This window comes from Apis laboriosa, unplaced genomic scaffold (genome assembly GCF_014066325.1).
Source record: "Apis laboriosa isolate Shangri-la unplaced genomic scaffold, ASM1406632v1 scaffold11_cov152, whole genome shotgun sequence".
Classification (NCBI taxonomy): domain Eukaryota; kingdom Metazoa; phylum Arthropoda; class Insecta; order Hymenoptera; family Apidae; genus Apis; species Apis laboriosa.
In genome coordinates this window covers 3,331,583-3,350,599 of record NW_025221020.1, presented here as the reverse complement: position 1 = coordinate 3,350,599, position 19,017 = coordinate 3,331,583, and the positions used below count along the sequence as shown (strand labels likewise).

General features: G+C 45.2%; 1 protein-coding gene across 1 annotated transcript in view; it reads left to right on the top strand.

Moving 5' to 3' along the window:
• Window positions 1–1,959: 1,959 nt before the first annotated feature.
• LOC122719985 (tyrosine-protein phosphatase 99A-like) overlaps window positions 1,960–19,017 on the top strand; it is a 330,852-nt gene continuing 313,794 nt past the window's right edge. Inside the window, exon 1 of the mRNA XM_043946354.1 lies at window positions 1,960–2,044. Coding sequence (XP_043802289.1) covers window positions 1,960–2,044 — 85 coding nt within the window. The remainder of the gene's footprint in view (window positions 2,045–19,017) is intronic.

Genomic DNA, 19,017 nt, shown 5'->3' with positions numbered 1-19,017 from the left:
AACCTCGAAACACGCATCCGGTTTGGCAAGAGAATCGAAGAAACAAGTGACGCGGTGGTGAAGCGCGATTCCGATTCGTTACGCACATTTTTCCAAGCGCCGACATTTCGATTATGTTGCGTGGCAAAGTTTGAACGAGAAGTCGAATCGCGAAAAACATTTGGAAAAACTTCGTTCTTCGCTCGGTCGACGTACAAAGTTTTCCCCGGAGCATGAGCGGACGTAAACCGGGGAAGATCCTTTTTCTACCTCGTGGAAGAGGAATGGCGTGAAACCTCGGCGAACAACGGTCGAGACCAAGCTTTGTTTCTTCCTCGATCTTCTCTGCCCATTTGCGAGATTTGCTCGGACCGCGCTTCGATCCGTTCTCGGAAGAAAGGATACGGACAACGAGGATGGATGTACAGTTCGACGTTGGACGCGAAGCCACTTTGCCGAGGAACGCGTGTGCCAAGAAAATCGAGATTTAAACGCCTCTAGCCGACCTCTTCTTTCTCTCAACGACTCGTCCCCGAACATTTTTATACGGTTATTGACGATTCCCCTCGCCCCTCGACTCGTGTGTGCGACTCGTTTCGAATATTCAGTGTTCCCGATCGGCAACACCGAGATAAAAGTGTGCGGCTTAGTGTGCGATCGCGATCGATCGCGACTCGAAAGTGTCATCGCCGGAGTCTTCGTCGTGTTTTTCCGTTTCGACCATCCCAACATTTCAACGATCGAGGAGGAGGAGGAAGAAGAGGAAGAAGAAACTTTCTCCCTCCCCCCTCGAAGAGATCCGTCTCCTTGGAATCGTTCCTCGCTCCCAGATCGCGGCAAGAAAGCGCTTAAAAGCTTGATTAATCGCGCTTGGAGGCAGACTGGTGACCGGTGCGCGGCAACCATGCATCGGTCGGGTTGTGCCGCTCGCTCCAGAAACAGCGGAGCGAACGTCGTTTCCTGCAAAAGAGCCGATCCTGCGCTAGGCCACCCTTCCCTACCGATAACGTATCGAGGACGTTGGCACTGTTAGAGGAGAAGAAGAAGAAGAAGAAGAAGAAGAAAAAGAAAAAGAAGGAGAAGAAGAAGAAGAAGAAAAAGAAGAAGAAGAAGAAGAAGAAGAAGAGGTTGGAGTGAAAGGTGGAGAAGGCAGAGGTGGAGGTGGAGAAGGAAGAGGAAGAGGAGGAGGAGGAGGAGGAGGAGGGGGAGGAAGAGGAGCTGGAGGCGAAGGGAAACGATTATTCGACGAGAGACGAAAACGTAAACGATCGGTGAACGTAGGAGAAGAACACAGGGTGGTGTAGTTGGGGATGGGAGGGAGGGTGGGTGGGAGAAAGCGAGTCGAAGAAACGGAGTGTAGTACACCGTTTAGTATTTGACCGGTCGCGATTCGGACGACGTGCAAAAGCGGTGGTGCGCGCGCGCGCACGCTCTCTACAACGACACGATATACATGTAATATGCAAAGTGTGTAGTCGGGATATACGTGTGGTCGCAAAGGAGAAAACTCGATCTTTATCCAGGATATAGCTCGAATCTCGTCGTCGTATTCGAGCGCGTGGTGGAGTCGCGTGCTCTAGGTGTTTCGTGTTCGATAATCATCGTCGCGTTGTTATTCGTTTAGTAAAGTGTAACGAAACTTGCTGTATAACCGCGTCTCGACATCGTGAATCGCGGCTCGACATCGTGAACGCGTGAAACTGTTGGTGTACGCGCGTCATGACCCGTCCCGAGCTCTCGAGCTCGCGAGCGAATGACAGGCAACGCGACCACGAGCCAACATCGCGATTTCGATGATATCCTCGATCGTTTCGCTTGTTCCTCGCGAGAAGAAGGAAGCAGAGACGAAGCGGGAGGAGGTTCGTGACGTGTTCGGCGAATATCGAGATCGCGCGTCTGACATCGAGATTGATCGAGGATCGGATTAGAAGGGCGAACGACGGGCCATCCGCAAGAGGCCGGGCGAAACTCGCCAACACCATGGATTGGTGGTTGCGGGGACGGATTATCTACACCTACTCGTTATGGGTCGTGTTCAAGGCAGCAGCGGTGGGCGGTATTTTCGGTGAGTAATCTCGCTCCACGCTCTTTTCCTTTTCTTTACGCCTTTGGCGGTCCTTTTGTTCGCGAGTGCAGGGAAAGGGATTTGCCACGTGCTAATCCGCTGCCACGATGCACGCTCTTTGACACGCGATTACGTTATGTTCGAAATACCTCGTCCCCGGTTCATCGCACTTGTCAACTCGTTGTCGTGTCGTGTAACACGCCCACTCTTTTCCATTCCGCTTCCATTGCGGTGGAAGGATTGCGGTGTTCGCGTTACACACAGAAACCGGAGTTGCCTTTGTCACATTTTCTACGCGGAATCGTTCGCTCGCCAAGCTTTTTAATTACCTTTTGCAAATTACGCGGCCCCTTTATGTAACCGAGAAACTAATTTCAATACCCTCCCCGATGAATCTAACCATCCTTGGGTTTCGATATTCTTAAAAAAATTCCTCGAACCGAGGAAACTTGCGTTCTTGGGATAATTAACCGTTTCCGCTCTCAACTTCTTTCCTTCGATCGAGTTTCACGCGGTGAAACAAACAAATCAACGTGAAATTGCTCCATCGACTAATTATTATGCCTGTACCGAAAATTCTATTACACCGAAACAACAATGATTTGCTACCACTGGTAAATTTAAGCCAGCTCGAAAGAAGGTTTTTCCGATAATTGGAAACACGTCCAAAACTGAGACCGAAGCGCGTCGTTCCCGAGGCGTATTTTTTTTTTTTTTTTTTTTTTTTTTTGCGCGCGGTGACTCGCGAGAGAGTCTATTTGAAAAGGCGGACGGAAAAAATGCACGCGGTGCACAGTATAAACACAGCTGGGAGGAGAGACGACGTTGTTGCATGAAACGCGACTCGAAATTACTTTAACCTTTTCATTGCCGTGTACAAGGCACAAAAGCCCGCGCCCGCTAGTCAATGACTTCGGGAACGCGTACACGGCCACGGCTAAATTGAACACGTAGCATTTTTTATGGATTACTTCCGGCACATTCTTCGCGCCACAAAAGAGTGGCATCGTATTGCGCGTGTAATTCACTGTTAGCGGTGGCGCCGCCTGCGAAATAAGAGAGCGAACGTTGAACGTAAATAAAAGCCACCTTTTGTCCAAATGTGAAAACGTGCTCGAGAAACGCCGCTTGTCCGCGCCACCATTCACGCTTTAGTTCCATCGCGCCATTTTCTTTTTTCTATCGCGGTTTTCGACAGACAACGCGAAAAGAATCGTTTGAAATAAATTGTTCGATTCTCGCGATCGTCTTACGATCGTATCCTGCCACGTTTGGCACGTGTAATTTTCGATTCGTAGTGCTTTTGGTATTAACTGTGCTTGTGATGAACGATCCGCTACACGAACGTGCATAGACAGCTCGAACAAAGGATAATCTAACCTCATCAACGGCAATTCCTCGTGCATCTGATAAAGGTAACAGTAATGTTCGTAAAACGTTTGAACGTTCGTGAAACGGTAAAGTTTGAAACAAAAGTTTCGAACGAATTTCGTTTTAAATAACATTAACTTTAAATATTCCGGATAGGGAAAACGTACGTTCACGTATCGTGTAACAATTTCGTGCAAAATATTTCTCGCCAAAGGACATTCCTCTTCGAAGGACGAATTAATGAACGTAATGAAGTTTATGTTAGCTTGTCCGCAGCGAAACTATCAAAATTGTTATCGAAGCTGGCTTCGTCGAATCTCGACCATGATAATCTATTATCTCTAGCCTCGGCGTGCAAACTCGTCGCCATAAGAGTCTTTGGAGTTACCAACTATCGCTTAACTTTTCACGACAGCACCGTGTTCACCTGATCGAGCATATTTGTCAATCCATAGGTGTACATAGCACGGATAGGAGATCATACCTCCGAGTTAATCGCTAGCTTACCGCTCGAAATTAATTAGTAACCGCGGTGAACCGCGTTTCGTATGCGCTTCTAAATGCCTGTTGCCCGTGTTTCGGGGACGATACACCGCAATAACGACCGTCTCTCCGTCGATCGTTTACCGCATCGTGCGCGTGTTTGAATGAAAAGAAAAATTTCTACGTAACGAGCTAATAATCGTTCTATTATCCGATGATATCGATAAATATTGATAATTCCAACGAACGCATCGTCAATTTTTATCCACCGTCATTTTTTGCTTCAAAATAAAGAAAATGTCGACGATATTTGGACAGATAGGTGATTATACTAATTTTCGAATCATACGTATAATTTAAAATGGTTCGTAGAGACGAGGGTTTCTCTCTTTCCGCGTTCACGTCGTTCAACTTGATAAAATTTCCATCGTAGCGACGTTACGGTGTAAATCCTGTTCTCCAGATCCTAGTTAGCAAGTCTGCGAGCGGGAGAATTGGAAGTATGTTTCGATTAAAATACAATTAAGCTGGGATTCATAGGCCGGGAAATTAAATTAACATAAATTAGCATCGGAAGCGCACAAGCGCCGTTCGCGCGTATTAAATTTTATTTAAGCGAGGGACGCGGAAGTAATATATATATATATATAATATCTACGATCATTAATGAACGCGAGTTTCCAACCGTTTGTTCGTCCAGTCTTTGTCCTTCGCACAATCGAATGCGTTCTCACTACTACAACACGTTCAACGAATTTGACTGATTTCAAATCTCGAATAGTATTTTTTCGAATAGTATTTCAAATATAGGAGTAAGAATGAAATTGATACTAATTCGAGACATTTCTTATCTTCTTTGTCAAACGTTTTAGTATCGTTGCGTGAATAACATTCGTTCCTTTAAGGAATATTCTCTTTTCCTTTCCCTCCACTCCACTTCCTCGCGATTTTTCTCGTATTTTCATGAATAAAGAATTTTCAATTTGCACTACCGGAAGGGGACTGCTCGCGTACGTGCGCGAGCGGCGGAATTCTTGGAAGATGGCCGTATTTTTACGCGATAATCAATGTATGAATAGTAAAGCGGAAAGTAAAGTTCGACGAAGAAGAGGTCTCGTGCCAGGGGAACCGGGTCGAATCGATAATCATTGCGTCCTTTCCCCTCCCAACCACGCATTAATCTTGGAGGAACGCGCTCGATTTGGCCAGGTAAAGCCAAGTGTTATTAAAATACACCCACTTTTTTTTTTTTGTACGATCCCTCGCGCGGATAACTTCCGTGATCGATCCCCTGTAATATTCGTACGTTCACGATATGATTATTACGATATTTCGGTTACGAATAGGACCAAAAACGAATATCGCGAAAAAACGTACGTTCTCCGATCATATCGGATTCGTTTGCGTCGCGTGTCATCGTCCATCCGTGAATTTCGAAGTAGACGCGTGAAAACGCATGAATAGTCTTTTAAAAAGTCCCCACGTGCTTCTCTCCTCTCCAATTTGCTCTTTTTTCCTTCTTTTTTTTCCTTTCCTTTTTTTTTTTTTTTTAATCAAACTATATTTCTATCCGTATCTTTTCACGATCTAATAGGAAAGAAGAGTATCGATCGGTATTCGCGTGCATCCCAACTGTTTAACGCGGCTCGAGCTCGAGCCGTATCCATCGATCATCGATACCGGATGAAATATTTTCAATATCTCTCGTGGCGGCCGTGCTCGAGACATTGTTTTCCACCTGTGACGGGGAGGAAAAGGGTGTATCTGTAACTGTAAATACGTCTTCCAGCCGGAGGAAATCGCAGTAGGGCAGAATGGAAAATGTACTCGAGGGAGCTGACGGACTACGCGCTTAAATCCGGCAATCGATGCGAGCGTCATTCGAGGAGACGCGCGTCGCTTCGTTTTGTTTCTCTCTCGGCTTACAAGGGGCGGACGAAGGAAAGGAAAACGGCCGGCTCCAACTATACGTAGACGTGTTACTTTAACTTATACGGTGGGAGGGGGAAGGGAGAGGAAGGAGGGGAATATAAGGTACACGTACATCGTACGTATGTGTATGGCTGTGTTGTATCCAGTTCCCCATCGCGCACGATGCGGTGCGGCGCACATTTTTCAATTTGTAGCTTTCGTGACAGCCATCTATTCTCCCGTACGAGTTACGCTTCCTTAAGAATCTCGGGACGAGATAGTATCGACATAATGGTGGTCGGTGATTTATCGGGGATTAACGAGTAATTCATAGATCTCGCATTAGCCTGGCCCAGTGTTAAGCGTTATCGACCGTGTCATCGAGCCGGATAAAGGAGGACGAAGGGGTTGGGGGTGTACACGGCTTACGCGTGTGAGGTCACGTGAATCGGTGCGAACGTAGGTTATTCTCTTCGAAAATTTCGTTTCGATTTCTCGATATCTATCGAACGTATGCGAGGTATGGATGGTTTTTCGTTTCCATGGGCGAAAAAATTTTTGGGCAGAATTCCGCGATAGATAAATTTCTTGATCTTTTTGAAGAAGCTGAGGGAAGGATAAATGTTTCGAGAGAGCGTAAGAACTGTTGGGAGAACTTCAACGAGGCTAGGGGACTTGGCAAAGGATTGAAAGAACATTAAGCCTTATTGGCAACACGTTTCACTCCGTTCGTCTGTTCAAAGTGTTTTAAACGGGCGAGGCGAAGAAGCGTTGAATGTAAAATGGCCGTTTATCGTCATTATTATGAACGTTTCTGGAAAATGCACGAATCCATATCGAGCTTCTTCCTCGTGTAGCAATGTAGAAACGTATATATATATGTATATATCTTCCATCCTCGAAGCATTTTCGAGAGAGAACAATTTTTTCTACCCATAATAATGCACTCAATTGACTACAAACGTTATCGATAAGTTATCTCGTTAATAAAACAACTAATATTGCGCGTTTAATAATCCAGCACGAATTAAGCTTCGTGTTGTTCTCAACTTATTAATCGTCGCTCTCGTATAACTCTCTATTCGTGTTTAGTGGCAGTTGAAAAGAAAATGTTGAAAGGTAAACGGTGTCACGTTCGTGGCGTGGTGTTAACGCGATACGTCTTTATCCTGGAAATCATCGAACCGGTAACGGTATGCATTTAGCGACACGAAGCCAGAACGGGATTCATAGCGTACGTATGCATCGAATGACGGAAGTTGGCCGGTGGAACGTTCGCGTGTTAATTATCGTAAAGGGTTCCAACCTCGGGGTGGAAATAGGTACACCTTTGCTCGAAAGATGTCTCGTTAACACGTTAACTAAAGTCGCCTCAATTATCCGTTGCCCTATTTCCTTTCTCGCCGATATATTCGTCGCGCGGTTTCGTTACGTGGATTCGCCACGTTTAATGCCCCAGGTCAGGGAATTGAATTTAATGCACGCGGCCCAATGGGCGTTTGAGCGATTCAGAGAGAGGACACAGCGAAGTTCGCACGACACCGTAGTAGGGAAAACGCGAAATCGATTTTGTCGTAATTGGGAAAGGAAGGATCAGAAATGAAATTTTCCCTCGACAAATCTGGTTCGAGTGGTTCGATTTTAATGACACACCGGGTACCGATCAATCGCCCATCCCTGGAGAAACCGTGAACCGTGCGTTTAACGCACACATACACGCTCTCGCGTCGTTTAAACACGTGTCCTGAAAAATGTTACCATCGCAGCACCAGGTGGACCCTATGACCCACTTCTAAAACTCCTCTCTCTCTCTCTCTTCATCCTCCCACAAGATATATACGTACTGTACGTCCGCAGCTATTATTAACGCTCACACCCGGTAGAACGGTCGGTTTTAATGAACACTTACCCAGTGAATATCGCGCTGAATGTAACGTCCTCGCGATTCGGTACGTACGAATGGGGTAAATGAACCGTGGAGGAAGAAAGGTCGCATTCCAGAGATAGCGGTACGCGCTCCTTCCCCTCCCTTCCCCCTTGAATTAGACCTAAGGTATGCGCGTATAAACGCGTGCAGACATCCACTTGTCTATCTATATGTGTCTGTTCGTGTTACTAAAAGGGACTTCTGTTCTACGGGAAGAACGCACACATCTCTCTCTCACTCGCGTGTTCGTGTAAAATCGAGTCGGTTGCGGACGTGTTGGTGGACTTAATGATGCCGAGTTAATGCAAGAGGTTATATGTATACGTGTGGATGAACTTGTGTATCCTCCCTTTGTGTGTAGGTGACCGCAAGAATTCGACTGCGAAAAACCGTGATGGCTGGATTTAGGGGGCGCGTTTACCGTGATCTCGTTATTAACGAGAGAATTTTGCTTGCTCGCGTTTGAATTTGTTGTTTCTTATTTATGTCGTTTTCTTCTCCCGGTTAATAGTTATCGCTGTCACTATTGTTGCCTATTATGTCTTGGGATAGATCGAAGGATAGAACTTTGAAATTTCAAAGAAAAATTAGACCCGGAGTTTATTCCGAGGAAATTCTAATTCGAAGTATTATAGTATTCGATTACTTGGGAAAACAAATTAATAAAATATATGATAAAGAGAACTGCCATTAATATTTTCAGCACAAATTAATAATAAAATTAGAATACGATTCAGTGGAAAGAAATTTATAAATTTTCGAACAGCGTCGCTAATTCGATCTCATTTTTTACATCCTGGTTTTATTTTCATGCTTACTCGTTCCATAATATATTCGTTCTATAATAACGATGTTTCATTATAAATGAAGCAAAGGTCGCCCAATATTTATATATATATATATATATCCACGATCGATTATTTTTTCTGTTTTTTTTTAAATATTTATATTAAAATGTTCTAAATCGAAGCTCTTCTCGAAGAGATATCTCGAGCGCGAAGAGAATCGAAACGAGCAACGCAGGTGTAAACGTGTCTGGTCTCGATATTAATGTTAATACCATTTCCTCGCGCGAATCGCTAGATCTTGGCAACCGCTTAACGCCAATAAGTGTTTAGAAACGTTGGAGCAAGCGGTTGGAACGCAGGATTGCGGACTCCACGAAAGATTCGACGTCGTCGACAAATACGCGAGTCACTTGGAAATGTGTTCAACGATCAGCTATAGCTCTCAGCGCGCCAGTTTCCATTTGATAATGAAACGTAATTATTATCGACATATGTCGACCGATGTAACCCCGCTTAGATGTGCCGATTTTCATTTAGAGATTTAATAGGAAAATGGCTAAATCGGTTATCATTATTTTAATTAAAAACGCCCCGGGCTAGTTTGAAAACTAGCATTCAATTTTGCGGCTGGAAATTGGTGGTGGTGGGAATAAATTCGGGAACGAAGTGAAAATTGGACATTCGTGGAAATAAATGTGAAACAGAAATGGAAATTCGAGGACTAGGTTTCGCGATATTCGTCCGATGTTTTAACGCCAGTTCACTGTCGCGAAAGACGGATCGTGGCTGTGGTGCTGGAGCTAATTTTTTTTCCCCTCCCCAGCCAATGGAGAACGATGAAATTTACGATTAAGTAAAGTAAATCCTGTATCGATAAATCAGATACAGGATCTGAAAAAGCGATCGAGCGACAAAGAAAAGAATCGATCGATCTCCTAAAAACTTCGCATGGGATGGGAATTTACGCATAGGTTATTGTATCCAAAAAACGATCGCTCGACTTGGGATAAGTCGATCCCGAGTCGCGTATCGAAGCTGTCAACGCATGGAACGACGGTTTATTCTCCCCCCGTCTCGTTCGAAAAGTTTCCACATCGTAGAGTCGAAACGATTACACGAAACGTACCTCGTCAAACATTTGTCCAACGTAATGGCGTATCGCGAGCAAACGCGACGGCAAGTCAATCCGCCGCGCTCGCTTCGTAAAAATATATCGTGGAATATGTAACTTAACCTCGATCGCGAAAGGAGAAAGAATCCAGATCCAGAAGAAGTGTTCGTAGCATTTCCAACAGGCACTTCGGAACACATCGACTCGTCCTCCTTCGAGGCGAAAGCTTCGAAGAAAATACGGGGGAAAGCAGGAGGTTCTATCTGCATGCTTGCATAGAAAGACGAGAGAAAGTCAGAGAGATAGAGAGAGAGAGAGAGAAAGAGCAAGGTCAATCATCGGTATCGTCGAAATTGAATTTCTCGAAGGCGATTAGACGTGGCGGTCGCTTACCTATATAGGGTAAAATGGGAGAGGAGGGGAGGCGAACGGAAGTGGAAAACTCGCGGAGGCATCAAGATGGAAAAGGGAAGAAGCCGCGGATTGGACGAACTGTGACGAAGCACGGATAACGAAACGGTGGAAAAGTTGGAAACCAGAAAATATCCGGGGAAAACAAGGGCGAATTCCGGTGGGCAGACCACGGAGAACACAGGGTGGAAATGAGTCGGTAATGGTCGGAATATGTCGAGACTTGTGACAGTGAGGTATCGATTCGTGGCCACGGTATCGACGTGCGTGTATATATATATATATATATCGATCCGCAAGGAGGATGATAGCTTGGCTTTTTGCTGGTGGGTCGAGTGTGTGGATGCAGCGACCCCGGCGGGGGTCAGTTTCGCGGATATGTCGCGTTTACACGGAAGCGTGTGCGGCGTGTAGGTAGGGCGCCTTTTGAGAGGAGGCTGCGGTCCCATTTACACACGGAGAAATCGAATGGGTGCAACGCGTAGTATCTGCACCGGCCATGTTCCTATTGTGATCCCATTGTGATCATTTGATCAATAGACGCCAAGTCCGCTGCATCGTTTTACAAGGCGTCACTGGTATCGACAGAACCAGCGATATCATTCCCGATCTTCCATTCGATCTGTCCACTTTTTCGTCTTTCTTTGTTTCTTTTTCTCTCTCTCTCTCTCTCTCTCTCTCTGCTTTTCCTTTTCTTTTTTCTCCTGTGCGAAATTAGGGATCGTCGATTTAGATACAGATTCTTGGAAGACGAGGGAATATAAAAAAAAAAGATTCGTCCTCGAATTTGGCGAAACTTTCCCCTGAGGAGGTGAGGACCAATCCACTCGATTGGCCGAATCAATCGCAACTTCGCCGAGGATTTATCGTATTTGTACTCCCTTTCCCATATCACTTCGCGCCCTTACTTTTCCTCGACGTGTTTGCCAAGAACTTTCTTGGCCGGATTCCCTACCGATGATTTGCACCGTTTACAAACGTCTCCCGGAACAACCCGGAGCTAATTTACATTCAGAATTCGACGTTCCCCAGAATTCCTATTAACACGGACGCGGTTACGCGGCAAAACGTGGTACATCCGTACAAGGATCCTTGCCTTTGTCTCGTGGCAAGTCGGTTCCGGCATCCGAGGTGGCAAAAAAAACATCGCTTAATAACGGCAAGACGCTCATAAACGTCGAGTCTTCGTCCCCTTTGTCAAAGGAACATAGGATAAAATTCGACAATTAATTCGTAACGTAAAGTATTTTCGACCTCTCTGTTCTCGATCCGCAACGGATTTTTTCCCCGTTCCCCCTTTACCGTACTCTAGAATTTAATAAACGCTCAAATAAATATCCAAGAGTGCGCAGCCTCGCTTCTCTCTCTCTCTCTCTCTCGTTTAACGATCAACGAAACGACGACGGTTTCATTTCTTCTTCGACTACTTTTTTTGCGGTTCTCCCCTCCCCGGAAGTCCGCTCTTCGTTAGTTCTGCTCGTTATTCGTTTATAGAAGTTCCCGCCGACGATTTACACGGGGATACGTGTTTCCATTCAGGGGAAAAAAAAAAAGGAAAAAGGAAAAAAAAAAAGGAAAAAAAAGGGGGACGAAAGAGAGGAGCACGAGGTAAGCGAAATTGATGTGCATTCCGTTGCCGACAGTCGTTTCTGTAACATTTTATTCGGAGCGGCGAATACGGAACGCACAAATCATTTCTCGCAGGCTCGAAATCGTAGTGGCGTCGCTTTTCGATTTACACGCGTATTTTTTTTTTCGTTTTCTGTTTTCTTTTTTTTTTTTTTTTTTCCCCTCTGTCCATCGTGGACTGATCATCGATTATCGAAGTTTATCGAAAACGTCGTTTCAATTACGCGAAACGCGTATTTTATTTTTATCGATGGATGCCGATTCCAATCCGGGACAATCCGCGATTTCGCCTCGTTTCTCCTCTCTCCTCTTTCCCATCTCTCTCTATATACCTATACCTGTAATTCTCAAATTATAGCGAGCATACTGTCGCAACTTAACGCGGAAACATCTCGTAAAGCGACGATACCGGCCCTGTTATTCACGGGATGACAGATCGCGTTTCCCTCCACTCATTGTAATCGAACCAGCGGCGGATCCGCGACAAAACGTCGCGAACCAGCCCTTCGCGCGCCACTTGTATTTCGCGAGCATCCATGTTCCGCGTGCAGGGAGGGCAACACTCTTGTGTCGACTGATTTTTCGAGTGGTGCGCAGCGAGGGATAAAAACATAGCCGACGAATTTGGGGGGTTGGATAAGCGGATAGACCGGACGGCGCCATTAGAGATTGGTGGCGAGGCGAAATACATTTTCGTAATAGGATATATCCGAGTTCGAACAGCTCGGGTAGAAAAGTTGGCTTAAGCCAGCGCATCGAGTCGCGATGTCGATAGATTCATCGTAATTCTCTCTCTTTTTTTTTTCTTTTTTTTTCTTTTTTGATCAACGCATACATCGAATCGAAATTATCACGTTACGTCATCGCGAAGCGCGAAGCGTGTTTTTATTCGAGAATAAAAATACTCTCGAGAGTATTTTTTTCGGCGACACCGGACATCGTTATTTAGAACGATCGTCGTACAATAATTTTCACTTTGCACGCTCACCGACGGAAAAAAAGAAAGAAAAAAAAAAAAAAAAAAAGAAAAAAGAAGGAAAAAACAAAATTCGCGGAGAATCGTGGTGAACGTGGAGAGGGCTTTGGACATTGAACTTATCTGGACCGTAAGTAATGCGAAGCGTAACGCGGTAATTAAAATCGATCGTTAAAGCAAACTGGAAAGTCCAAAGTCTTTGGTATCGCCGCACCGTGGCGGAAACTGTTGAACGGCAACGTCGCGTCGAATCGTTTCCACTTCCTCTCCCTTGTAGTCTAATCTTTCATGCAAAGTGCACTGGTGCACGGCTCTACGAGGATGCTAGCTTTCCGCAATCATAATGCCCTGAAATGGTCGTGCAACGCATGCCGAGGGAAACCAACGGGATGGTTGCGAACGGTCCCTGCCCACAATGGAAACTTTTGCCTATCCTGTAGACGCGGTATCGAAAGGCGGACGTGAAAAAGCCGAAACGTACGAGCCTCTCTGGAAAATTGCGGACCGCCACAGGGTTTTAAAAGTACCCGAGGGGAGGGAAAAAAAAAAAAAAAAAAAAAAAAAAAAAAAAAAAAAAGAAAAAAAAAAAAGAAAAATTCCTCGCTATCTGGAACAAACGATCCCTACTACTGCTAATCCTGTTTTTATTTTCGCCTATCTCCAATTTGCCTGGTTAATTAGACGATTGAGAATCGCGACGAATCGCGAATTCGTTTTCCATTTCGAACTCCCGAAGAAGGGAGGTTTAATTTATTTCAAGATCGATAATTGCAGACTCCGATGGGAAGTTTGTTTCGAGGCGAGTTTATAGATCATCAGATCTTCGTTAATTTGAGATAGTCGGGCGAAACTTTCATAGTTTCGACGGTTCGAATTTTAATCTTTGATGGAAGGAGGAAGGAGAACGGAAAGGAAGCACTCATAAGATGAAACTTTGTGGTTCGTTATTTTTTTAACGTTCCGCCATTCTTCTCGTTACACTGTTCCACGTTGGTAACCCGATTCGAGCCATTGATTATCGATTACGTAATTCTTCTCTCCTCCAACGCCCTTTCGTAAAAATATCGTTTCTCAATCGTTACGAAATATACTATATATATATACACACATATAAGTTGTATTTCGCTTCGTTTAATATTTATTTCGTTTTAATTAATAAATGTTAACATAGGTTGACACCAAATTTAATGTCTAATTAAAAGTGATTAAAGATTCGCCTTGCCGCTAATGAACGAACGTTAATCCTTCCCTCGCATCCATTCGCGCCGTCATTATCGAGAATCTGTCTCCAAGATATTACTAGTTAAATCCCATCGATTAATTTTCAAATCTCGTCACGTATTCGACACACACTATTCCGAGATATATTTTTTTTTTTCTCTTTTCTTTCTAAAATTACCAAACTACTTTTACGCGGAAACAAAATTAATTATCTTGTTTTTCCGGAATAAAATACAACGGAGGCAAAGCATCGTTGTTGTTTCTTCTTTTTTTTTTTTTTTTTTTTTTTTTTTACTTTTGCCTTCGTTCAATTTTTCTCCGATTGAAGAGAACTTTGCGTTGAAAAGTTGATTGGCCAGGTTCAATCAGATTGGCGGAGGAGGAGGAGGAGGAAGAAAAAGAAGATGGGGGAGAGAGAGAGAGAGAGGAAAAAAAGAAAAGAAAAACAAACAAACGTAGAAAACACTGTTTTGATCGGCATTATAATTTTACACGGTTGAAAGAATAAAAAAACAAAGAGCGAATTTAAGCGCTAACGAAGCGTTCTAAATTTGATTTGATTACTTCTCGCTGGCGCGAGAGATTTTAATCAGCGCCTGCCAATTTTTTTTATACCATAGGGCTGAATATTTGAAGAATCGCAATTAATCGCGATAGATAACGATTCATTTAGTCGCGCGGTGTACACCACCCGTTGTTCCCGATCCGACTGTGTGACCGCTGTGTGTGCAAACATATATATATACCGATATCGCAGTTATTTAAATTACAAATACACGCCATCCTCTCGTGACTTCTGTCCACATATAATTTTTTTTATTGCGCGCTATTCTGCAGCTTATTTACCCGGACACCGAGAATTCAATATTTTTCGCTATCCTCTCCCTCCCCCCTCCCCTCCCTGTTACAGTTTATTGAATTGTTATTTCATTCCGCCCGATCGAAAATATTTACCCAATTTCCACATTCGTTCGCGCAAGGATTCGTAATCAAACTCGGCCGAACGCTAATTACCAAAGTCGAATCTCCCTTTATAGCGATTCGTTCGCGCCTCGTTTCTTCCTCCTCCCTTTTCTCGATTATCCTCGAAATTCCCTAAAACTCTCTCTCTCTCTCTTTCTGGTGTTTCGATTGGCCAATTTGAAATTTTTTATCTTCCATTTTCGCCATTCGAAACCTCGCCATTTCCATGGAGAACGAAGAAAGTAACCAGACAAGAGAACTTTCGATTCCTCCCTCTGCCCCCCCTCCTCCCCTTCGTTGGACGAACAATTTCAGCAATTCTAGAAATACGACGGAACTCGAGACGTCGACAAGGAGTTTCGATGCGTGCCACGCGGCGCAATCGCCTTCACTTTCCCCTTAAACGCTCGTTTAGAACGCGTTTTAGAACCGATATACTCGGTTTCGATTCTCGTTATCGAGGCGTTCGAACGAGATAGAGTTGGGGGAGGGGGAGGGGGGAAGCGAGAGAGAGAGAGAAAGGAATGGAGAGAAGTGGGGATAAAAAAGAGCAGGAAGAAAAAGCGCGAGCGCTAATTGGTTTCGAGTCTGTACGTAACTCGTGTTATATACGATCCGCATTCCCTGGCATAGCCACTTTTCGTGGGAAAAGTCGGGTCGAGGTAACGCGCCTCGTTCGAGATCTCGTTCAACTCCGAGAATAATTTCTCATAATTTCCCTGCCACGATTTCATTCTCTTATTGCGACATTATTCGCTCCTTGTTTACAGCGTGTCGCGCTAAAGATAAAGAAGACGATTCCACGATTCAGCGGAGTAATAAAAGTTTTACGTACGGGGAGAGTTGCACGACGGATCCTATCGGATCGGATGTGCACGCGACGCGACGCGACTGATCAACGGCCTGGACAACGGCCCACAGTTTTCTCGGCTTATCTCTTACACGGAGTATCGAGTTACTCTAATGGTTCTTGAAACCACGCGGCAGAACGTTGGAACGAATAGATGTAAATAGAGAGGACGCGTATTCTTCACGATCCGACTTCGTCACGAGCTAACTTCTCTCACCAGTGTCAACAGGCCGTGTGCTCATTAATTACACGGAACGGTCGGCTATTTCCACGTTTTCATTGAAATTCCACAGGCATCGGGCTCGATCATTAATTACAGCCCACCCTGTTCGACCCTGTTCGTTCAACGCGAAACGCGTTGGGGCCGGAGGAGGGAACGCGTCGAGAGGAATTTTTTCGAGACTTGCCAACTCTGCCCCTCCCTACCACGTGCACGGCCTAAAAAGCCGTGACGAGAAAAGTTGGCGAAAATCGCGATCCATCGTCCATCGTAAATAGGCGAGGATGGCGTGGTTTATGAACCTGAACTTCGATAATCGCTCTAGTTCGAGTGACGTCGTCGTAAAACGTGCTTAAACGTGCGATCAGGTATATATATATATATATGTACGCGTAATATATTCATCGCGCGGAACTCGTTCTCCTTGGAGAATCCAGCGGCGGTATTTACGAGACTGTTAAGTTTCAGTGGCTCTTACAGCAGTGTTTGCAGGAATGTTTCGAAGAAATCGAGGCTATCGAGGGACGAGGGATGAGTTTACGGGTTATAGGCCGCATCCTAGTTCTGGTCGCCGCCAATTGCGACTCGCCGCTGCCTTCGTCGGTTCGATAAAAAAAAAGAAAGGAAAGGGAAGCGTTTTGACAGACGTGTTTGCCAAGTTCTCGCGCCGCATATGACTGTAATCCTGACGAATACGAGGTGCACAAAGCCGCGTATATTCGCGTCCCGCGATTCACCGCGACGAATCTCTTTTTAATCAAACGGTCGTTGTACCCCGAACAATCTCGACAAAGCCCTCTCCGCGGCGCGATTTTTGCGTCGCTCAAGGAAAAAAACGCGCGTGCATCGGCCGACGCGGATGTTTCGGGGAACCGATAACACCGGCCTCCTCCCCTCCCTCTTCCACCCCCATCTCCACGTCTCCCTTGTTTTTTCCCTCTCGTAACGATTCGTATCTCTCCGTGGTAATTTGCATTTCGAGGACGAAGGAAATATCTCACGCGAGCGCGAGTTTTTCATTCCTTGGACGGGGAAGAAGAAATCTCGAATGCGCCCGAATTGCATCTCAAGGAGGGGGCGAGCGATATTTAATGATACTTGATGCGCAACGAGGAAAAAAAGAAAAAAGGAAAAAGGGATAACTCGTCTCGTTTCGTTCGCGCAATTCGTTTCTTCGGGAGAAAGTTCTTCGTTCTTTTCTATTTTCACCGGCGAGTCGATTCAATCCGACTCGATTCGATTCGATTCGATTCGATTCGATTCGATTCGGTTCGATTCGATTCACGGCCACGTGGTTGTTTATCACCGATTAGAATTCTGACGACGACGATTTCGTTACCGTTTCCCGTTTGAAATTTCGCGAACGAACCGACGATGTGTAATAACGAGCATAACGAAAGAGACCGTCCGAACGATCGATGGGAATGATTAAACGGATACATAAATGCATACGTGTTTATCATAGTCCATTGATTTCTCGGTAATTCGATTTCGCGAGTGATTTGTTTCGCTACACGAATTCGAGCGAAAAAAACCGCTCCCAATGGAATAGTTAATTTATGTGGATACGATATAACGGTCACCTAAGGCTATTAATCGGTATTATTCATTCGGTTCGACTTCCTATTTCCGATACTGCGCGCGATGTAACGTTTAAAAGACCCGAGGAAAGAAAACGAGGGGAGGAGAAAAAAAAAAAAAACAAAAAAACAAAAAAAGCGCTACAGTATTCGAAAAAAAATTTCACGAATCGTTCATTTTCGTTTCACGTTTTCATTTCGTCGGTTTGAATCAACGACGAAATAATGAGAGGGGAGCAAAAAGAAAGAAAGAAAGAAAGAAAGAAAGAAAGAAAGATAGAAAGAAAGAAAGAAAAATACGGAAAGAAAGACGCGATTTTTCGCGACGAGCAACGAGTTATCTTGGACGATATCTCCTTGCGTCGTGATTTTCTTTTTTTTTTTTTTTTTACCAAGGACGCGGAAGAAGTTTATGGGTAATGAGAACGCGGTATTTGAAGACTCCGGGAAAATTCGCGAAACTGGTGGGTAACTTTTCGAGTGGTATTTGGAAACTGGTCCCTGAATAAAGTCGAAACTCGGCTGAAACTCGTAGATACGTTGAGCGTTGCTGCTCTCTATCCGTCTCTTCGTCACGAGACGTTTCATTCGTTTCGCGAAAATTCGGGAGAACGCGATGGGTCGAGCGATGATGAGAAGGTAGAAGGTAGAAGGAATTCCTTCTACCTTGCTTGCGAACAAAATAAAGGATTCCAAGGTGAAATAGCGGCGAAGATCTACCAGATTCGCGTAACGCCTAACGTTGCTTCTCTTGGAGTGGCAACGAGAGGGGGGATAAAAAGGGAGAGTCGCTCGTCGGGAAGTTAGCCGCGAGAAGACGCGGCTTTCTCGGCTTAGAATCGGTGGAGAATTACACGTTAATTTGAACGTGAAAAATATTCGGCGCCCCTCGCGATAGAATTCCACGGGCGATCGTTCGTACGCGCGAATCGGGGGAGGTGGGGAACAATTAACGCTTCCGAGCCATCGAAACTCTGGAATTCGTGATTTCGATCGAACCGATTCGAACCATATATTTGAAGAATTCCACCAGCGTAATAAACTCGATAATCGACGATTCCTCCTCCCTCCCTCCCTCCTTCCCCCTCTCGGCAATTAGCGATCTAATTCCGAACGAAACGGCCTCCCTCTCCCTCCCTCCCTCCCTCCCTCCCTCCTTCTCTCCCGCAGCGTTGTCCTCCGGCGAGATCGGTTTTAATCGGCCTCGTATACACACGATCGTTTCGCTGGACGAACGTCCATTAGTCACGCTTGCACCTGACGATCCTTCGAGAATAGAGTTCGACAACGGACAAGAGAGAGACGTCAACAACGATGATCGATCTCCGCCCCGTGATCTCTCCCGTCTGGATGGTCGGATCGGGATGGCACGCGGATTCCGGTCACGACGACGGCCGACCGGAATAAGGCAGTCCGTTCTCACCGGGGCGAAAATTACAAGCAGCTACTAGCTAGGGGATAAAAACGAGCGCGGGGACTTCGATAAATTCGTCGAGAGCGTTAATGCCTTCCGGCGTTGCACGCTCGAGTAC